Source organism: Rhinatrema bivittatum, chromosome 7 (assembly GCF_901001135.1).
Source record: "Rhinatrema bivittatum chromosome 7, aRhiBiv1.1, whole genome shotgun sequence".
NCBI lineage: Eukaryota > Metazoa > Chordata > Amphibia > Gymnophiona > Rhinatrematidae > Rhinatrema > Rhinatrema bivittatum.
The window spans coordinates 47,949,179-47,972,366 of NC_042621.1; the positions used below are offsets into that span (position 1 = coordinate 47,949,179).

The 23,188-nt window shown below is 50.7% G+C and overlaps 1 protein-coding gene across 3 annotated transcripts in view; it reads right to left on the reverse strand.

The window, feature by feature from the left end:
• The window catches only part of TCF25 (transcription factor 25), a 372,469-nt gene that overhangs the window by 102,480 nt on the left and 246,801 nt on the right, over positions 1-23,188 (reverse strand). For all 3 annotated transcript variants that reach the window (XM_029608348.1, XM_029608345.1, XM_029608346.1), the window contains exons 14-15: positions 12,525-12,683; positions 11,713-11,803 (exon numbers count right to left, since the gene is read on the reverse strand). In XM_029608348.1, coding sequence (XP_029464208.1) covers positions 11,713-11,803; positions 12,525-12,683 — 250 coding nt within the window. The remainder of the gene's footprint in view (positions 1-11,712; positions 11,804-12,524; positions 12,684-23,188) is intronic.

Genomic DNA, 23,188 nt, shown 5'->3' on the forward strand with positions numbered 1-23,188 from the left:
TCCTGTGGGGAAACCAATTAACACTCAGCCCACAAGGTTGCCTGAACTGTAGTAAAGTGTGCATTCAATCTTAATTGCTTCCTTTAGCCAACGCGCAATGGTTGCCTTAGAAGCCTTACCCACCTTTCTTCGCTCCACTAAATAGAATGAAGAGGTAGTCAGATCTCTGGAATCCATTACTCACCTTGAGGATAGCTAAAAGGGCCCTCTTGGACATCCAACAAATGAAGTTTCCTCACATGTGGATCCCTCGAGTCCATATGCCTAAACGCCGGTAGCTCCACTGACTGCCCAAGGTGAAAAGCAGAGATCACCTTTGGTAAAAAAGGAAGGTACCATATGCAACGAAGAAAACTGAAGAAAGATCGCAACATGACAAGGCCTGAAGTTTCGATATCTGTCTGGCTGATCAAATCGCTACAAAAAGATGACCTTCAGAGTAAGATCTTTCAACAAAATTCATCTCATCGGCTCAAACGGAGGATCACACCAGTGCTTGAAGCACCAAATTCAAGTTCCATGAAGGACACAGTTTTCATACCAGAAGACAAACATTTTACTCCTCTAAGGAAAATGGACAACATCTGGATGGGAAGCCAAGAACACTCCGTGAACTTTGTCCTCGAAAACAGCCCAAGGTTGCCACCTGGACTCTAAGAGAATTATACACAAGACCTTTTTGTAGCCCCTTCTGCAAAAAAGCCAAGATATGTGACACTGGTGCCAGAGTAAGGGTCCACTGTTTCAATGAGGCACCATGAACATTCTCCATACCCTGACATAAGCCAAGGAAGTAGGTGGTCTCCTAGCCTGCAGAAAAGTGGTGATGACCTCCTCCAAATAACCTTTCATCCTTAACCTGAACCTCTCAAAAGCTAGGTTGTGAGACAAAAGCAATCTGCCTGTTCCAAGATGATGGGTCCCTGATGAAGTAATCCTGTTAGATGAGCCAGTCTCAATGGGCTGTCCACAGCGAAATTTACTGGGTCCACAAACTGCAGCCACTCCAGAGCCACAAAGGATCACCTTCCCTGGATGCTTTTTGACTCGCCCTAACGTTGCTTTCTGTTGACACTCCCATTCCCTGGGGTCCAACACCAGACATTTGAGAAAATTTGCCTGTACACTGTTGACCCTGTCCACATGGAATGCCGCCAAGAGCCATCAGGTGTTGCTCCCGCTCAACTGAAAAAGATTCTGGGCCTCCACAGACATCATACAAACTCCTGGTTCTCCCTTGATGATTGATGCTGGCCACTGCTGTTGCATTGTCTGAAGGGACGTGAACCACTTGACCACGTAACCTTGGCAGAAAGGAAAGCAATGCCATGTGTGACAGACCACGATGCTTCTGCTGTTGACCACTGACCCTGAGCAGTTTAACCCTGGCAAACGGCCCCCAAACCCTTCAGGCTGGCATCAGTGGTCACTACTATCCAATCCGAGACTTCCAAATGCATCCCTTGCTCTAAAGTGGCCTGAGACAGCCACCATGAGATACTGGACCTGACTTCCCCTGAAGAGGCAGTGGGAGCTGAAACTCCTCTGATTCTGGGTTCCAGCAAGACAAAAGCACTTTCTGAAGCAGTCTCATGTGTGTGAATACCCAAGGTATTAGATCGAGTGTAACGCCAACAGAACCCAGGACCTTCAAATATGTGACAGACCTGTGTTTTGTAGATTCATCACCCTGTTCCTTGTGATGAACGCCTTGCCTGTCTTGGTCTTGAAGCAGGCCCCCAAATACTCCAAAAGGACGGAGTTTGGGATCAGTGTGCACTTTACCAGGTTCACCACCTAGCCCAGGGATTGCAACCTCTGCATGACTCTCTGTTCTGACTGCTAACACTGTGCTTCTGACTTTGCAAGAATGAGCCAGTCGTCGAGATACGGGAGGACTAGAACGCCTTCCTTCCGTAAGGCTGCAGCTACTACCATCAAAAGAACATAAGAAATTGCCATGCTGGGTCAGACCAAGGATCCATCAAGCCCAGCATCCTGTTCCAACAGAGGCCAACCAGGCCACAAGAACCTGGCAATACCCAAACACTATGAACATCCCATGCTACTGATGCAATTAATAGCAGTGGCTATTCCCTAAGTAAACTTGATTAATAGCCGTAATGGACTTCTCCTCCAAGACTTATCCAAACCTTTTTTGAACCCAGCTGCACCAACTGCACTAACCACATCCTTTGGCAACAAATTCCAGAGCTTATTGTGCGTTGAGTGAAAAAGAATTTTCTCTTATTAGTCTTAAATGTGCTACTTGCTAACTTCATGAATGCCCCCATGTCCTTCTATTACTCGAAAGTGTAAATAACCGATTCACATCTACTCGTTCATCACCTGGTGAAAGTTTGCAGTGCTGTTGCCAAACCAAATGGTAGTGCTCAGAACTGCTAATGTTCTCCCAGGACCATGAATCTCAGGAACTTCTGATTGTTCTGCCCTGATAGGTATGTGCAGATAAGCTTCTGTCAAGCCATCACCACTCGCAGAGTTTCCATTTAAAAATGGGGCACCTTGAGGTCCACATTCATCTTTTCCAGATCCAGGATGGTCCGATAGGTTTTCTTCCTTCTTGGGAACTATGAAATTGAAGGAATTTCTCTGTTTGCCCAGAAGAGATGGAATTATAGCTTCCAGATGACCCAGCTGATCCAACATGGCGCAAACTACCTCCCCTTTTAACTCGGGATTGGCAAGGCTTCTTGAATCAGAGAAGCAAATTCTAAAACATAGCCATCTCTTATCACGCCCAGAACCCTCTGATCAGTGGTGATCTTGGTCCACTCTTCAAAGGAAAGGGCTCCCCACAGCTTCCATTGAAGAGTGGACAAACCTCACTTCATTGCGCAGGTTTTCCTCCTCCGGCCCCTTGACTGGAGCTATCCCACGCTTGTTTTTCTGTGAGCTCTGAAAGGACTGTGACTTGCCAGACTCTTTTCTCTGAGGCAAGGAGGAGCCCTTATTGGGACAATATCTTCTTGAGTCCCAAAATCAAGATCGTGACAGAAAACTCCTCTTGCCTCCTTTCAGTTTATCTTCGGGCAGCTTATGTCCTTTCGATTCTCCCAAGAATTTCACCAGCTATTCCAGGTCCTCTCCACAGTTTTCTCTTTAAAAGAGTTATTACCCTGCTGTGATTTGGACCAGACATCCGCCGACCAGTTCCACAGCCACAGAAGCCTTTGGGCCGATACAACCAAAACCATAATCCTGGCGGACGTACCAATCAAATAATATAAAATAATAAATTATATAAAACAAATATATATATATATATATATATATATATATAAAATCATATAATGCATCTGTCATATAGGCCACCCCTGCCTCCAGGCGCTCAGCCTGCTTGGCGGAGGCAGAGGGCACCATATCCTTTGCCTGTAAATGATGCACCAGTGTAAACAGGTGCTTTGCTAAAACTATTGCAGACCGCAGTCCTAATACCCAAGGCTGACACCTCAAACATCCTCTTGAGGTGGATCTCTAGTTTCCAATCCTGTGTGTCCTTCAAGGCTGCTGATCCTGACACCGGAATGGTGGTGGTCTTGGTCACCACAGACCCGGATGCATCTTCCTTGGGAAGCAAGGGCAGCTCCAAGGCGTCCTCGGGGTAAGGGGTCTTCCCACTTTTCAAGCCAGCCTCAGGGGTATCCCTCTGCCTGATCACCAGCTTTTTCACTGATCTATGGAAGGGAAAACCTTTGTTGGTCCCCATAAAACTTCCATTACTGGGTCACCCCCCTCCTGATCAGATTCCCTCCTAAGGGACCTTAATACCCAGTTCTTTCAGTATGTGCAGGATCGGGAGTCTCAACTCGTACTTCCTGAATAGTCTGACCATTATCAATAGCAGTGTGCAGGGAGCCTCCTGCAGGGTATTTCACCCCTTTGGAGACATCCAATTCTTCCAAAATACTTCGTGACTGACCTTTCAGATCAAGCAGGTGAAGGAGTCCTCCTGACTGCCCTCTGAGGGAAGTTTTCTCCACATTTGCCTGCTTTTGGAAAACTTCTGGATGGAATTGTTTGCCTACGGCGCTCTTCTTTGCTAGATAAGCCTTGTGGAGGAGTACAAAATCAGAGGAAATGTCTTCAGAATCATCTAACTCCATGTCCATGGCTTCCTTCGCTGCTTCTGCACAGTCTTGTGTGACCATAGGGTTGCGATCCGCTGGGAATTAAGGAAGGGTGGGGGGGGGGGGGGGAGAAGAAGCAGAGGGCACGAAGTACCAGGTTAAGACTCCACGACGGGCAAGTGACACGAGAGGGCGGACGTAGGTGTTTGACGCCTTTCAAGAACCGAATCACGTCCGGGTGGCCCGATAAGGGGTGACCTTCTACCCGACCCAGGAGGGAGCAGAGGGCGGAGACTTGGACGCGCAGAGAACTGAAGGAAAGACCCTTGGAAAGAACCTTCTGAAGGAAAGAACCAACGAGACCGGGGCGGAGCGCGCTGAGACACCCAACTCTGCACAAACAGATTCAAAAACCTTCCAGATACGCACGTAGGTCAGAGAAGTCGACTGCTTCCGGGCCCGCAGCAAGGTGGAGATGACCTCCTCCTTATAGCCCCTTACGTCTCAGGCGTTGCTGTTCAAAGCCAGGCCGCTAGACAAAAGCGATCGGCCTGGTTGAAAAATACAGGCCCCTGCCGGAGCAGGCGAGGAGATGGCTAGCCGAAGAGGTCCGTCCGTCACCAGGTTGATGAGATCGGCGAACCACTGCCTGCGTGGCCACTCGGGTGCTACCAGAACCAAGGGTCCCCAGTGGAGCTCTATTCTTCTGAGAACTTTTCCTACCAGGGGCCATGGGGGGGGGGGGGGGGGAACACGTACAGAAGGTCGTCCGCTGGCCAAGGGAGAGCCAGAGCGTCCACGCCCTCCGAGCCGTGCTCCCTCCAGCAGCTGAAGAACATATTTGCCTTGGCATTGCACAAGGTCGCCATGAGGTCCAGGTGGGGGGGACCCAACCTGTCGACGATCATATCCATGGCTGCGTCCGAGAGCTCCTACTCCCCCGGATCGAGCGATTGACGACTGAGGAAATCGACCTGAACATTCTCCTTGCCCGCGATGTGGGAGGCCGCCAGGCACTGCAGATGTCGTTCCGCCCATGTGAAGAGACGGCTGGCTTCCAGGGCCACCAGGGGACTGCGGGTGCCCCCTTGGCGATTGATGTAAGCCACGGTGGTGGAGTTGTCGGACAGCACCCTGACTGCCTTGCCTCGGAGCAGGGGAAGAAACTCCTGAAGAGCCAAGTGCACAGTCCGAGTCTCCAACCGATTAATGTGCCAGCAAGACTGAATTGGCGACCAGATCCCCTGGATGGACTGGGAGAGACAGACTGCACCCCAGCCCGAAAGACTGGTGTCTGCGGTTACTATCGTCCATTGAGGAGCTTGGAGAGGCATTCCCTGGAGAAGATGAGGAAGCGAAAGCCACCACTGCAAGTCGGTGACTGTAGAGTCCAAGAACGGGAGGACTATGTGAAACTGCTCCGACACCGGCTGCCAACGGGATAGCAAAGCTTTCTTTAACGGTCGCATAGGAAGCAAATGCCCAGGGGACTAGGTCGATGGTGGAAGCCATGGATTCCAAGACCTGCAGGTAGTCCCAAGGCCGTTGGGGAAGGCAGCGGAATGAAATTCTGAATCTGGTTGATCCACTTGAGGGCCTGCGCCCGAGGCAAGAAGACCTTGCCCATTCGGGTGTCAAAGTGGGCTCCCAGGAACTCTAACTCCTGGGAGGGCTGAAGGTTGATCTTGGAGAAATTCACTATCCACCCGAGAGATGCGAGAAGAGCTAACACGTGATTCACCACCTGCCGGCAAAGAGCCTCCAACTTGGCCCTCACGAACCAGTCGTCCAGGTAGGGGTGAACCAGAATTCCTTCTCGGCAAAGAGCCGCCGCCATCACCACCATGACCTTGGTGAAGGTGCGAGGCACAGTCGCGAGGCAGAAGGGAAGCGCCCGAAATTGGAAATCCCGATTGAGGACGTGGAAGCGAAGATACTTCTGGTAATCGCGGTGAATTGGAATATGGAAGTACGCCTCTGTCAAATCGAGCGAGATGAGGAACTCTCCGGGGCGAACCGCCGGGATGACCGCTCGCAAGGTTTCCATGTGGAAATGTGGGATCTTGAGGGCCCAGTTCACCTTTTTGAGGTCTAAGATCGGACGAAAAGACCCGTCCTTCTTGGGGACGATGAAGTAAATAGAATACTGGCCTGCGCCAAGCTCCTTCTCCGGAACTGGGACCACCACGCTCAGACTCAGGAGCCTAGCGAGGGTTTGCTCCACCGCTTCCCTCTTGGACCGCACGCATGGGGAGAAGAGAAAAAGATCCGTAGGTCGCGAACAATTTCGTAGGCGTACCCGTCTCTGATAATGTCAAGGACCCACTGGTCCGACGTGATTTTGACCCATTCCTTGAAAAAAAGGGAGAGGCGGCCGCCTAAGAAGGGGACCGAGGAATGAGTCAACTGAACTTCATTGGGTGGCAGGCTTGGGGGTGGAGCGCGCGGGCTGGCCCTCGCGAAAGGGACGACGCCCACGAAAAGGCTGCGACCAAGACTGAGAGCGTGAGGAATAACCCCTCGAGGAGCCACCCCGTCCACGTGGGGTATACTGTCTCTGACCCCGGAAGCGAGGATGAGAGGGTGTAAAGGAGCGGGATGGTTTCGGATGGTCCTCTGGAAGCTTATGGACCTTATTTTCCCCCAAGGAATCCATAAGCTTCTCAAGGTCCTCACCAAAAAGCAGCTTACCTTTGAAAGGCAACGTGCCCAGCCGGGCTTTGGAGGATGGATCGGCCGACCAATTGCGGAGCCAGAGGTGTCGCGTCTGACGGACACCGCCGAGGCCATCGCCTTTGCCTGGACGCAGAGGAGGTCGTAAAGCGTATCAGCCCCATAAGCAATGACGGCTTCAAGACACTCAGCCTACTCCGCCTCTGCCGATAGGAGGTCCCGGGTGCAGAGTAACTGTTGAACCCACCTGAGAGCGGCCCGTAGCATGAGACTGCTGCAGATAATCGCACGAAACCCCGGCGCCAGGACTTCAAAAATGCGCTTCATATGTGCCTCAAGCTTGCGGTCCTGGGCGTCTTTCAGAGCCGTGGATCCCTTCACAGGGATGGTGGTATGTTTGGTGACTGCCGAGACAGAGGAGTCCACGGAAGGATTTTTTAAAATCTCCAAACATTCCTCCGGGAGGGGGAAGAGTTTGTCCATGGCACGTCCCACCCGGAGTCCTGCTTCGGGGGCTTCCCATTCCCGCAGGAGTAACAGCTTGTGCATGGGATGAAAATGGAAGGCGCTAGCCGGAGCCCTGAGTCCCGTGTCCATATCTTTGGGCAAAGAGGCCGTGAGGGTATCCGCGGGGGGCCCCTCCAACCCCAATTCCTGGAGGACAAAGGGAATGAGGGGCTCCAGCTCCTCCCTGCGAAACATACGGAAGACCCTGGGATCGTCGCCCTCCAGGGGTGGGAGTATACCCTCTGAATCCGAAAAAGGGTCATGTATCGGTAGTATCGGGTCCACCGGAGGGTCGGGGGGGGGGGGGCACTCCCGGACCACCCGCACCCGAAGTGACCCCCAGGGGCTCCGCTGCCAGGCCACCAATCACCAGCCCTGAGTGGGGAATTTTTGCCGGGGGGGGGGGGCAAGGGTGGAACCTTCCTCCTCCTCCTGCAGGCTAGCTAAGTAAGATTTATGCAGTAGGAGAACAAAATCAGTTGTAAATCGGGCCCCTAGATTTCCCTGGGGGGCGGGGGGGGGGAAGAGGGGGGAAAGAGGGGGGGGTCAGGGATCCCATTCTGGGGGGCCACGGGGCTCAAATCAGGGGGAAATTCCAAAAAAATCAGCCCCCCAGCTCCGAAATTGGAGCCGCTAAAAAATCCAAGATGGCTGCCATTCCCGAGCTTTGCCGACCCGGGAACGGCCTTGGCCATGCTCTGGGGACGCGATCCCCGGGCTAAATTTGCCTGTCCTGCCGAGGAGGGGCCATCTCCACCCGGCAGGCAAGCAGAGCAAAGCCCCTCACGCGAAAATCGCAAAGAGGGGAGCCCACAAGCAAGGCAGGCTGCCTGCCGTGGCATAGAGCCGCTCTGATGAAAAAAAGTTGAAAAAAAAAAACCTTTGATTGGCAGCCTGCAAGCAGGAGTGAAGCAGGGGAGAGACCTGCTGACTCCTGCCTCTCTGGCTGCCGGTTCAATCTGCTGAAGAACCCAAGGTTCTGCTGCTGTAACAGAAGGGTAAAGAATGAACTTTAAACACTTTATTATTATTATTTTATTTTATTTTTTACAGACTGAGTACAGCAGCGGGGTCCTAAGCCTCTCAGGCAGCCACAGGAGGGGGGAGACTAGAACTGGACCACCAGACTCTGTCCCCACACCAGGAAGCAAAACGGACTCAGGTTATGCACAGCACAAGGGGCGAAGCCCCCCTGAGTCCAGCAAGAGCCAGGAGATGGAACCGTCTCCTGAACAGAAAAAAAGGACTAGCTACAGTTAAAACTCTTCTGATTTTTTTTTTTTTTTTTTGAAAAAGAGAAGTAACTTGCTTGATCCAAGAAAGAAGAAAGGACGGCTAACTAGCCGAAATCAGGAGACCGAAGGGTGAGCTGATCCACCTGCTGGAGACAGACAAATACTGAAGGGTTACAGGATAGGCTCTGTCCTCATATAGGCTATCCTTTCAGTTTTAGCCTGTCTCCACCTGCTGGAAAGGAGGCTCAACCCACAGTCTGGACTGATGCGGGTACGTACAGGGAACAGTGGGTTATACACTCCTACCATCAGATGGAGACGGAGTAAAGCTGACTCATTGATATCACTGATATATAGCCCTGCCCCGAAATCAGTCTGCCAGTATCTCTAGAAAAGCCAAACTGTGGACAAACTAATTATACTTGAACATGACTATTAACAGTCAACCACTCATGCATCTAACCAACTGGGAAACACTAACCAACTGGGAACACTGAACTCAGCAAAAAGTCTTTCAAATGAATGAACAGAAATAACACTCTTCATTGTCCCCATATAAAGGACAAACTAAAAACAAGTAGGCAGCTCAGGGTGTTTTGTGGATTGTCCTGCCTTCCTTAGAGGAAAAGAAATCATCAAGCAGGTAGTAATTTCTCTTTCCTCTGCACTCAGGAGGTGGGATGTACCAAAGCTACTCCTGAAAAGGGTGGGAGGCTGCCTGCGGTCCCGACAACATCCCATTCATGAAAGCCGCGTCCGCCTGAGCCCTAACATCCAAGCAGTAAAGCTTGGAGAAAGTGTGTAAAGAGGACCATGTTGCTGCCCGGTAAATCTTGACGCGAGACAACAACTGAAGCTCTGCCCATGAAACTGCCTGAGCTCTAGTGAAATGCGCCCTGACATGTCTAGATAATGGGACATCTTCATCCACCTAGGCAGCAGTAATTACTTCTTTTACCCAACTGGCTATACTCGCCTGCGTCACCAGTTCTCCTTGTTTACCTTCACCATGGTGCAACCAACAGCTGATCAGACTTCCTAAAGGAGTAATCTTCACATACTGCACCAGATGCAGCTTGACATCCAGGGCATGCCAAAGATGATAATCCTGCTCATCTCTATCCCTCCACCATGGGTATGGAAACAGACAGAGTCAAATGAAACTCCAAAACCACTTTTGGCAAAAAAAAAAAAGCACCTTAAGCTGTACTGCCCCTGCTGGAGTCATTTGTAGAAAAGGCTCACGGCAAGAAAGAACTTCCCGCTCGGAGTCCTGCAGTATTGAACAGATTTTTACCATAAAAATTGTTTTATTTGTTTGTTTTTATATACCGGTGTTCAATTTGGAATATCACATCGGTTTACATTGTAACTGTATTCAAGAAGAAGGGGCTTCCTGTTTTACATTATAACATCAATATAGTCTTATTTAACATTGTAAATAGTTCTTATTTAACATTGTAATTACTTTTATTTAACATTGTAACTTTACACTTTAACATTGTAGTTAACTTTTGTTTTCACGGTGAGCAGCCGCAAAGAGACCATGTGATGGCTGAAATGTAGGTCTCGCCAAAAAACACAAGACCCAATTAAGGTCCCAAAGAAGCATCAGTAGCTGCAAGGGAGGATGCAAATGTTTAACTCCCTTCCCGAACCTGGACTCATCTTGATGGGAAGACAAGGGTCTACCATTGACCTGCCCCCTAGAGCAAGCGAGAGCTGCTACCTGTACCTGCAGAGTGTTTTAAGGCCACCTTTAAACAAATCTTCCTGCAAAAATTCCAATTTCAGTGAATTTTCAGCTTTAAGAGGGTGAGAACCTTGCCCCTCTCACCAGCTCTCGAACACTTTCCAATCCCTAACATAAGCTAGAGATACAGAAAACTTCCTGGCCCGGAGCAAAGTGAAAATCACTGCAGAAGAATAACCACACTTCAGCAACCAAGCCCTCGCAAGAACCAAACCCAGATCGTCATGCAGTATTGGCCCTCATACAAAAGATATGGGAAACTGAAGCTTGAGTAGGCTGCATGCTTTGTTCGACATTCCAAGCCTCAAAAATTCTCCTCACACCCTAACATAGGCCAAAGATGTGGATTACGGCTGGCTTGCAGCAAGACGGCGATGTCATCTTCCATTTCAAGCATGTCCTCTCAAAAGCCAAGCCATGAGACAGAAGCGATCTGTCTGATCCGAAAATATTGGACCCTGATGTAACAGACTCAGAAGGTGACCGAATCTTAACCGACAGCTGGCAGAGAAGAGTGGACAAGCCTCGCTTCATTGTGAAGACTTATCTTGGGACAATTTCTGCCTACCTCAAAAGGACTGGGTCCTGCCTGAGCTTTGCCTCTGTACAGCCGAAGGGCCTCTGTTCTATCAATATCTCCTATAGAATAAAATGCAAACAGACCGGAAAGGATTTCTTTCCCCCTTTGCCTTCTCCGCCAACAATTTATGCCCCTTGGACTCTCCCAGATCCCTCGCCAGCTGCTCTAAATCCTCCCCACACAATAATCTGCCCTTGAATGGGAGAGCCCCTGAGACTTTGACCAAACATCTGCAGTCCAATTTCTTAACCATAGCAGCCGCCTGTCCGAAACCAAAGACATCATAATTCTGGATGATGTCCTAATCAAGTCATACAATGCATCCGTCACATAGTCTACCATTGCTTTACTTTCCTAAATGCTGCAAAGCGGCTGCTGGTTCCCAAGGGCTCTCCGGAGGATCGAGGGAACTGGACCATCAGCTAATCGAAACCCCCTCTGTGTCCCTGCTCATCCACTTCAACCAGGGAGGTTGGCCCCACCAGGGACCTAATCACTCCCAGGAAGAAGCTCCAATCAATCCTCTTTATAATCTTATTTTTTTTTCTAACTCCAGACTGCAGGTTTTACACCTCTACCATCTGCTGGAGAAAGACATACTATGGGATTGCAGCTGGCACACTAGGTTAAGTAGCAGTGTCAGTAAATCTTTTCTTCTCTGTCTTCATCTGCTAGCAGGGAGACAAAACCCAGGAGTCTGGACTGATCTGGGGTATGAACAGGAACACTTATACAGCTAAGAAACTTTGCTATATGAGGCTGTCCCATCTACTGGAATCAAAGGGTTATTCCAAAAAAGACACAGGAGAGATGAGGAGGGGCTAAGGCAGGATGCGAGGTGTGAAGGAAACCCAGTTGCTGCTGTCTCCTCACCAGAGGCAGCGCTGCAGCAGCTTCTTTCATCTCAGAGAGAATCATGTGACGATAAATGTTCCTGGGAGCACTCTGATACCGGATCTTCCTCCTGAGTGGCAGAGAAGCAAAGGTTACAAAACACATCAGAAAACTCACAGGGTTTATCTGTGCAGCAGGATTGTCAACTCATGGAAATTTGTCCTTTACTGTCAGTCTTTGAGATTTGTTTCTGTTTTACTGGGCCATATTTTACTGTTCCCATTTTTCCATAGCAAGACTTACTGAGCAAATATTCATCACTTTATGAAACAAGAGAGAGTTCTAGACTCTCAAGAACTGCAGCCTTGCAGAGCTCAAGTCCATGACACTGGAGAGACAGGCCTGTTGCTCATGCTTTTACTAATATTAGGTTTACCGACACTTGATAACCCTGCAATATGAAGCTGGCCCAGATGAGCACTTGCCTAGATCTCCACCAAGACAGATGAAACTCCTGAAGAAAGCAAATCATCAGAAATGAATTAAGCTTGTTAACAGCCGATGTGCGCTTTATCCATATTAGCCGCCAAGGCAACTTGCAGGAAGCTCTACCAACAGGAAGCTTTTCTCATATTAAATCCAGCCACCCTAATCAGTGGCTGGTTTAATAGGAGGAAAGCGTCCACCTTGAGCAGAAAACCCACCCTCCCTCCTAAAGAGGGCTGCATGGCTGCTAGAGGCATGTGTTGTTGCCAGAGACCCCCTGCTCTCTGCACAGGGGTGTGGGAGAAGTAAATTGTTCTCCACACGTCACTGCAGCAACAATGCTGCAGGAACTGCATCATACTTACTTGTTTTCACACTCGTCTACTATCGATTCCTGAGCATTCACCATGCGCAAGACTTGCTGGACGTTTGCTTCTAGCCAGGTCATGACTACAGGATCCTTCCAGCAGCTGTGAGTCCTCCCCACATACAAAGCCACCAGTTGGCCCAGAGCAGGTGGCTGGCTGCAGAAAAGAGATAGTTTAACATGGAGACACATACCCAAATTATGAGCATAAATGAATACATTAAAGACTCTTTCACCTTGCCTGCAAGGCCAAAATGATGAACTTCACTGTACTGGATTGCTAGTCCTTACAAATGGAGGCCAGGCTGAACTGGGGAATAGTTTTTAAATGTGTTCTACATTACAGGTCTACAGCACCAGCTGTATGGGCAATTCAATCCAAGAAAGTAAAAGAGCTTCAGTCTCATGCCTGGTGACTTTCACATCTCTAGCAATGCTAATAGAAATAGCTTCTTTTAACAAATAACTCTAACATATTTAGATTGACCCAAACATTGGCAAGCACAGAAACAAAATGTATACACTGAAATGCATCCCTACTTTTACTCATATTCTGAGACAGTTAAAGGAAAACTGGTTCTTACCTGCTAATTTTTGATCCTGTGGTACCATGGATCAGTCCAGACTGTGGGTTATGCCTCCCTTCCAGCAGATGTAGACAGAGAAAAACTTGAAAGGCACCCCCTCTTAACCTGGTGGGCCACCTGCATCTCCTCAGTATAAAGATTATCCAAGCAGAAGCAAGAATGACAACGAATGAAGCAAGGACAAATAGAAAAAACAGAGAACTTTAAAACTATAACTGTCGGAAACACATGTTAAATCCATAAAGAGAAGAAACCTGTAGCCTTCTTTTGTAGTCTTCTGCAATAACACAGAATATCAGAGCGGACTCTCATGAAAACCCCCTCAACGGGTGGGCATCTGGACTGATCCATGGTACTACAGGAACAAAAATTAGCAGGTAAGAACCAATTTTCCTTTCCCTGAACGTACCCGGATCAGTCCAGACTGTGGGTTGTACCAAAGCTTCCCTATACAGGGTGGGACGTTGAGAATCCCGCTCGAAGAACACCGCTCCCAAAATTGTTGACATCCGGAGCCTAGACATCCAAGTGGTAGTGACGAGCAAACCTATGCAGCATCATCCAGGTAGCCGCACCCTACATATTTCTTGCAGCGATACCAGCTGGCATTCAGCCCAAGAAGCCGCCTGGGACCGGATGGGAACGGGTTTTCAACCCCTCGGGAATTGGCCGTCCTTTACAAATGTAAGCAGACGAAATAGCTTCTTTTAACCATTGCGCAATAGTTGCATTAGATGCTTTTTGGCCATTCTTAAGACCGCTCCACAAGACAAACAAATGATCTGAAACTCGGAAAGGATTGGTGACCTCCAAATAGCACAAAGAGCCCTTCTAACATCCAAATGCCTCAGCTCCCTCGCATGTGGGACATCGGGAGATATATGCAAAAAAGCTGGGAGCTCCACTGATTGACTTAAATGAAAGCTGAGGCCACCTTAGGCAAAAAAGAGGGAACCGTCCTAAGAGAAACCCCCGAATCAGAAATTCGCAAGAAAGGCTCCCTTCAAGAGAGGGCCTGGATCTCAGAGATCCTTCAAGCCGAGCAGATTGCCACCAAAAACACAGCTTTCAAAGTGAGGTCCTTAACGTGGCACATTTAATAGGTTCGAAGGGCGGATCACACAAGATTCTAAGCACCAAATTAAGACTGCACGAAGGACACACAGGACGGACAGGAGGATTCAAATGCTTCGCACCCCTGAGAAATCGCACCACATCCGGATGCGAGGCTAGCGACTCGCCATGAATCTTGCCTACAAGAGAATCCAAGGCAGCCCCTTGTACCCGGAGGGAATTAAAGGACAAGCCTTTGGCTAAGCCGTTTTGTAAGAACGCCAAAATGTGTGCCACCAAAGACTGGCTGGGATGAACACCGTGCTCGTGACACCACGCCTCGAAAACTCTCCAAACTGACATAGGTAAGGGATATGAGATGCCACATGCAGGGCGAGATGCCTCTCTGCCCAAGTCACGAGTTGTTCCGCTTCTGCGGCCACCGCCTGACTTTTGGTGCTGCCCTGGCAGTTGATGTAGGCCATCGTCGTCGCGCTGTCGGAGATGACTCGGACCGCCCGATTGCATAGCAGTGGGAGTAAGTGCCGCAGCGCCAACCGAACTGCTTTGGTCTCCAGGCGATTGATCAACCAGCTCACCTCCTCCGACGACCACCAGCCCTGAACTGACTGAGACTGACATACCGCTCCCCAACCGGAGAGACTGGCATCCAGGGAAACTACGACCCACTTTGGAACTTCAAGGTCCACTCCGCGAGTCAGGTATTCCAGGACAAGCCACTAGCCAAGACTGGATCTGGCGGGATCGGTGAAAGGCGGGGGGATCTGAATTTCTTCCGACTTCGGATCCCAACGGGAAAGTAATGGTCTCTCTCATATGAGCAAAGGTCCAGGGAACCAACTCCAAGGTGGACGCCATGGAACAGAGGACCTGCAAATAGTCCCAGGCTTTGGGGAGTGGTAGCGACAAGAGGTGACGAACCTGCTGCGTCAATTTGTCAATCCAATCCGGTGGAAGGAACACCTTCCCCACACAGGTATCGAACCGGGCACCCAAGAAGTCCATCGTCTGTGATGGGAGGACGTTGCTCTTGGCCTGATCGACAACCCATCCAAGCGACTCCAGAGGACTCATGACCCTGATTACAGCCTCCTTGCAGAGGGCCCTTGACTTTGCTCGAATGAGCCAGTCGTCCAGCTACAGGTGAATCAGAAGTCCTTCCCTCCGAAGGGCTGCCGCCACGACCACCATAACCTTGGGGAATGTGCAAGGTGCCGTAGCCAGACCGAAAAGCAGGGCACAGAACTGGAAATGCATACCGAGAATCATGAAGCGAAGAAACTTCTGATGATCTTCGCGGATGGGTATGTGCAAGTATGCCTCCATCAGATCCAGGGAAGCCAGGAACTTGCCCTTGCGGACCGCCACAATGACTGAACGCAGTTTCCATCCGGAAATGCGGGATTTTGAGAGCCATGTTAATGTTTTTCAGGCCTAGGATAGGCCGGAAGGACCCCTTCCTTCTTGGGGACCACGAAATAAATAGAGTAGCGCCCCTTCATCCACTGCGCTTGGGGAACGGGCATTAGAAACATAGAAACATAGAAATGACGGCAGAAGAAGACCAAACGGCCCATCCAGTCTACCCAGCAAGCTACGCACTTTATCCATTTTTTTCCCCTTTTTCTCTCTCCCACCTTTTGCTATTGGCTTCCAGTACCCTCCAGCCCTAATTCCCCCTCCATCCCACCACCAATCCAGAGAGCAGCGCCGTATCTGCATCCAAGTGACATCCAGATCAATTAGGGGTAGCAACCGCCGCAACAAGCAGGCCACACCCCTGCCCCATACTCTTACCCACCCCTGTTTTTATTTTTTTGTTTGTTTTTTTATTTTTTTGGAGATAGCAGCCCTCCATCCTTCCGCTCCGTGAAGGTGGAACACTAACTACTGGCCACTGGCATCCCGCTCCGTGAATGCCTCTGTGGCTACTGCCGCTCCGTGCAGTGTTTGAATGCCTCTGTGGCTACTGCCGCTCCGTGCAGTGTTTTGCTGCCTCCACTTTATTCACGCCCTCTAGACTTGATGGATCCACAATGTTTATCCCACGCCCCTTTGAAGTCATTCACAGTTTTAGACTTCACCACTTCCTCCGGAAGGGCATTCCAGGCATCCACCACCCTTTCCGTGAAGAAATACTTCCTGACATTGGTTCTTAGTCTTCCTCCCTGGAGCCTCAGCTTGTGACCTCTGGTTCTGCTGATTTTTTTCCGACGGAAAAGGTTTGTCGTTGCCTTTGGATCATTAAAGTTTTTCAAGTATCTGAAAGTCTGAATCATATCACCCCTGCTCCTCCTTTCTTCCAGGGAAGTACATATTTAGATTCTTCAATCTCTCCTCGTATGTCCTCCGATGAAGACCCTCCACCTTCCTGGTCGCCCTTCTCTGTACCACTTCCATCTTGTCCTTGTCTCTTTGTAGATACGGTCTCCAGAACTGAACACAGTACTCCAGGTGAGGCCTCACCAAGGACCTGTACAAGGGGATAATCACTTCCCTTTTCTTACTCGATATTCCTCTCTCTATGCATCCCAGCATTCTTCTGGCTTTTGCTATCGCCTTGTCGCATTGTTTCGCAGACTTCATATCATTAGACACTATCACCCCAAGGTCTCTCTCCTGCTCCGTGCACATCAGCCTTTCCCCCCCCATCGAATACGGTTCATTCGGATTTCCACTCCCCATATGCATGACTTTGCACTTCTTGGCATTGAATCTCAGCTGCCATATCTTCGACCACTCTTCCAGTTTCCTTAAATCCCGTCTCATTCTCTCCACTCCTTCCGGCGTGTCCACTCTGTTGCAGATCTTAGTGTCATCTGCAAAAAGACAAACCTTACCTTCTATCCCGTCCGCAATGTCGCTCACAAAAATATTGAACAGGACCGGTCCCAACTCCGATCCTTGCGGTACACCACTTAAAACCGCTCTCTCTTCGGAGAAAGTTCCATTACCGCCCCGAGAGATGTCAGCTGGTCGAGGGTCTAGTGGACAATATGCGCTTTGCTTCGTGAACCACAAGGGGAGACCATAAAGAGGTCTTGGAGAAGCTGAGCAAATTCCAAAGTTCGATGATGCTTAAAACCCATTGATCAGATCCTGGCCCATTCCTCGTAAAACTGAGACAACAGGCCCCCTACACAAGATATCAAAGGATGGGCTGGCCGTATCTCATTGAGAAGACATGGATCCAAGCGACGTGGAAGCGACCCCTTCGCGAGAGGTTCTGCGCCCCCGAAAGGATGAGGCCCAGGTTTGCAGCCTGCCCGTTGGCTGCCTCTGACCCGCAGCCTGCACGCTGCTCTGACGAAACCTCCATTGTCCTCGAAAATGAGAGCGGGCTGATGGGAAGCCCCTGGAAGGTTTCGGTCTATCCTCTGGGAGCTTGTGGACCGTTTTCTCCCAGGGACTTTATCAGCTGCTCCAAGTTTTCCCCAAAGAGAAACTTTCCCTTGAACAATAACGCACTCAACTGGGCTTTGGAAGAGATGTCTGCTGCCCAATTACGAAGCCACAGGAGTCGCCTCGCAGACACTGCGGATGACATAGTGCGAGAGGAAGTATGGAGAAGATCATACAGGGCATTCGCCCCATATGCAACCGCCGCCTCCAAGCGCTCCGCTTGCGAGGTGAAGGGTACCCCCCTAGAGGATCTGATGAAAGGGAAAAGCCTTCGTTGGAGCCCACAATCCCGCCAAGACTGGGTCCACGGAATCCTGTGGCAGGATTTCCTGGGGGAGTTCAACCCCGAGTTCCGATAGGACCCAGGGAATAAGAGGGTCCAATTCTTCCCTGTGGAACAGCCGGACAATTTTCGGTTCCCTGTACGTACTCTGATCAGTCCAGACCATGGGTTGAGCCTCCTTTCCAGCAGGTGGAGATAGACCAAAACTGAAAGGGTATCCTATATGAGGACAGAGCCTACCCTGTAGCCCTTCAGTATTTATCTGTCTCCAGCAGGTGGAACAGCTCACCCTGTGGATCCCTGTTCGCTTCTACTTGTCCCTTCTGGGTGTTTTTTCCTTCTGTGTGTCTATCGTGTTTGGATCAAGCAAGTATTTCTGAGTTATTGTTTAAAAAAAAAAAAAAAAAAAGTGTGAACTCTGTGGATCCTTCACAGGAGAGTCCCTGTCTCCTCACTCTTGTGGGGGCCTAGGCCCCTTGTTTTATATAGCCTAGGCTCTCTTTTCCCAGGGATGAAAACTGGTGGTGCCAGTCACTCCCCCCTGTTCAGCTCCCTCTCTCCTTTTCTTCTGTACTGCTCTCCCTTCATTGGGATCCATGTTTGTGTAGCTGCTGACAGGGACATTTGTTTAAAAAAAAAAAAAAAAAAAAAAAGACTAAATTAAAAGGTGATTTTACCTAGAGGAGTCCCTGATAACATTAACAGAAGGCTCCTGCCTGCCTTAATTACTTTTGCAGCTTGAGAGAGTGAATTGAGAGTGTGCACAGTTCATTCTGTGCCTCCGTTCCTTCAGTACCGGCAGCTCAGCTTATCTTAGTGCTGCCCCTCCCCCAGCCAGCAGCCATGCCACGATCTCAGATGTGTTTAGCCTGCGGTGATTCCTCGGTCAGGCTTTCGTGGGAGGGGCTCTGCTCACATTGCCTACGGGGGTGGAGTGGGGGGTTCCTCCAAGGTCCCGATGCCCTCCGGGACCCGGACCAAGCCGCCAAAACGTTTCCCCCCGCCGTTCCTGGGCCGTCAAACCGCGGGAACGGTGGCCATTTTGGGTTTTTCTCCGGAGCTCCCTGAAGCCCCTGACCTGATTTTTTCGGTGCACCCCGAAATCTCTGTTTTCCACACTGTGGTTATTTCTTTCGTTCTCCTTCTGATTGTTTCCAGGATCAAGCAAGTATTGATTAATCTCTATATGTTTAAAAAAAAAAAAAAAAAAAAAAAGAATTTGAGGGAAATCAAACTTCTTGTCTATGTCTCTTACAGGGTCCCAGGGGGGATTTTCCCCTTGAGTACTCAGCCTGGGACGCCTCTTCCCGGTGACCACTTGCCTGGCTTAAAGGCTGATACTGGTGGTCCAGTCACTCCCCCCCTTTTTGCGTCTGCCTCAGGTCTTTTAGCAGAGAGGCTCCCATTCTTCTGCTTGTTTCTTTGGAAAAAAAAAAAAAAAAACCATTGGAGGCACAGCTTACCCATGCTTTTCACTACAGGCTCCAGCAAGGTAAGCAGCCGGGAAAGTGATTACTGGCGGTCCAGTCCCTCTCTTCACCCGTGTGTGTCTAAGCACTGTGTAAAAATAAATAAATAAATAAAATGTTTCTGTTTTGGTCAGCCGCAATCCAGGACCCCTGCCCACCTGCGTTTTTGGCCAATTTCGTGTTTTGTGAGCCATTTTCCCCCCCACCATGCCGCGGCCATCCTGGTGTATAGCATGTGAGGAATCGGCCCGCGCGGTTTTCTAGGACTGGAATTTGCTTGAGGTGCTTTCCAGGTGGGGTGGGCAGCTTTTTTTTTCAGGGTCTGCAGCAACAGCCAAGCCTCGTGGGGCTCAAACATGTCAGGCTTCGCAGGAGCTCAGGGACGGCAACCATCTTAAGCAAGCACATGTCTTAAGCACATGTCATGCAGCTCAGGCAAGGGCTGTGGGGGAGGGGGAGCTTCCTCCAACATTGTATCCAGTCCCTGCAACTCCTGATGAGAATGCAGCTCAGGATCAGGTTTTTTGTTTTTTTTGTTTGTTTGTTTTTTTTTACAGGAGGACCCTGATTTTCCAGATCAGGATGTTTATTCTGTTTCCTTTTTTTTTTAGATTTTGTCTTCTTTGCATAAAGCCTTCTTGGCTCCCAGGTCTCTGCAAGGTGGTGCCTTGCCAGTCAGACCTACGCAGGGACTGCCCCCCAAGGTAGCCAAGCGTGCTGATGTTCCCGCGTCTCTAAGGGTCGCAAAGTTAAAAGGCACGGTGGTTTCAGAAGGGTCTGCCGCTCCGGACGTGCCAGGCAGTGCGGCTGCAGGAGCAGGAGCCTCTCCTCCCCCTCCCACGGGGTGGGGGGGGGGGCATGGATGAGGAGCAAGGGAAACAGGCTTCTTTGGAGGGTGATGACCCTCAGGTGGTACATCTGATCCCGAGGGAGGAGTTGGAACCCCTCATTCCTGCAGTCCTGGCGGAGCTCAGGGTTCGGTCTCCACAGTCTGTAGCAGTCTCGTGCAGCGGGCAAGCCTCAGGTGGGTTCAACAATTACTCAGCACCCAGGACCTCCTGTCTGCAGAGGCGGAATAGGCAGAAAGGCTGGAAGGCGCGATTGTGTATGGGGCTGATGCTCTCTATGATCTCCTCAGGGTGCAGGATCTCAAGAGGGTCAACCGGGCCCTCAAAGTGCCCCATTTCCGGAAGGAAACTCTTCGGGCGGTGATAATGGCAGTACATCCCGGAGAGTTCTTGGCCTCACTCGATCTGATGGAGGCCTACCTGCATATACCGATCCATCCCGAACATCAGAGGTTCCTCCGATTCCATATCTTGGGTCAGCACTTCCAGTTCAGGGCCCTGCCTTTCGGTCTTGCCACGGCACCATGCAAGTTTACCAAGGTGATGGTGGTGGCAGCCCTCCGGAAGGACAGTCTCCTGGTCCACCCATACTTGGACGATTGGTTAATCCGGGCCAAGTCAGAGACCCTATGCCGCTAGGCAGTGGACCGCGTACTCGCTCTCCTCTCGTCCCTAGGTTGGATAGTCAACTTCTCCAAGAGCAATCTCCATCTGTCTCAGGTCTTGGAGGTCCTGGGGGCTCGCTTCGATATCTGCATCGGCAAGGTCTCTCTCCCGGACTTGAGAGCTTTCAAGATGGATCAGCTCCAGGCTTCCTCTCCATGCCTCTCCCCACGGCGTGGGATTATCTGCAGGTCCTGGGGACCATGGCTTCCAAGATCGACCTGGTCCCCTGGGCGTTTGCACACATGCGACCATTACAGAGAGCCTTACTGGCTCGTTGGCAGCCGGTATCGGAGCAGTTTCAGATGCAGCTCCTGCTTTCAGACTCTACCATCAGCGAATTACAATGTGGCTTTCTCTCAAGCATCTCCTCTGTGGAGCGGTTTGCCAGTCTCGGACCACGCAGGGGCACTGGTCCCCAGCCCAATCTCTCTGGCACATCAACCGCCTGGAGACCCGGGCGGTTTCATCTAGCACTCAAGGACTTTCTCCCTCTACTTCGGCGACGGGCGGTCCGGGTGCTCTCGGACAATTCTACCACCGTGGCATACATCAATCGCCAAGGGGGCACTAGAAGTCGACTGGTGGCCCTCGAAGCATGTCGCCTTCTCGCGTGGGCGGAACGGCACTTGGACTGCCTCGCGGTCTCCTACATAGCGGGCAACGAGAACGTTCAAGCAGACTTCTTAAGTCGTCAGCGCCTGGACCCAGGTGAGTGGGAGTTGTCCGACGACGCCATGCCCCTCATTATCGACAGGAGGGGTTCCCTGCCCCTGGACTTGATGGCAACTCTGAACATCGCCAAGGCTCCCCGGTTCTTATGCCGCTGGCGGGAACACTGCTCAGAAGGGGTGGATGCCCTGGCCCTTCCCATGGCCGAGCAACGTCCTGCTGTACGTGTTCCCTCCGTGGCTCCTCATAGAGAAAGTGCTCAGACGCATAGAGCTTCACAGAGGCCCGGTCATTCTCGTAGCTCCCGAGTGGCCCCGCAGACCGTGGTTCGCGGATCTAGTCAACCTGGCGGACAGTCCTCTTCGCCTAGGCCATCTTCAGCACCTTCTCAGTCAAGGTCCTGTATTTTTCGACCAGGCGGATCACTTCTGTCTTGCGGCTTGGCTTTTGAACGGCGAAGGCTAATGTGGCGGGAATATGCTGAGGACGTCATTTCCACTATTTTGCGGGCCCGCAAAATTTCTACTTCCCTTGCCTATGTCCGGTTCTGGAAGGTTTTCAAGCTGGCCTACGTGGAAGCGGGTGTTACGATGCGTTCGGCCCAGTCTCGTTTGTCCTTTCGTTCCTCCAGCGAGGTCTCTCTAAGGGTCTCTCCTTTGGCTCACTCCATGTTCTGCCCTCGGTTCTCTTTTGGGAAGCCTCGAAGGCCACGCGGTTGCATCTCACCCGGATATTGTCCATTTCCTCAAAGGGGTCAAACACCTGAAGCCACCGTTGCGTCCTACTTTTCCCTCGTGGAGTTTGAACTTGGTCCTTCGGGCGCTCTGTCGGGCTCCCTTTGAGCCCTTTCGCCTTTCCACTCTCAAGGATTTGACGCTCAAGACGGTATTTCTGGTTTCTATTTGCTCCGCCAGACGGGTGTCTGAGATCCAAGCATTGTCTTGCCGCGAGCCTGTCTTACGTTTTTCGGATTCCGGGGTCTCTCTGAAGACGGTCCCGTCATTCTTACCGAAGGTCGTGTCTTCTTTTCATGTCAATCAGTCGGTCGAGCTCCCCGCGTTCTCTTCTGGGGACATTGCAAGCCCAGGCGGGGATGACCTACACCGTCTGGATGTGAAACGCATTCTCATGCGTTACCTGGAGGTAACTAATGACTTCTGAGTGTTGGATCGTCTCTTTGTCTTATGGAGTGGTCCCAACCGGGGTAACCAGGCCTCTAAGACCGTGGTTCCTTGCTGGCTGAAGGAAGTGATATCGTCGGCTTATATCTGTCAGGGACGCCCGGTCCCGGAGGGCCTCAAGGCCCATTCCTTGCGTTCTCAGGCGGCCTCCTGGGTGGAAAGTCAGTCGGTCTCCCTGCAGGGGATATGCAGGGCAGCTACCTGAAGTCTCTGCATACGTTTGCTCGACATTACCGCCTTGATGTTCCCGTGCCGGTTTTTGGTTCTTTTGGGCAGCAGGTACTTCCAGCGGGCCTGTCAAGGTCCCACCCCTGTCCTAGGGAAGCTTTGGTACATCCCATGGTCTGGACTGATCCTGGTACGTACAGGGAAAGGAAAATTAGTTCTTACCTGTTCATTTTTTGTTCCTGTAGTACCATGGATCAGTCCAGACGCCCTTCCCTTTCTATCATCCTGTCCGCTCGAAGATCCTTATGCTATGTA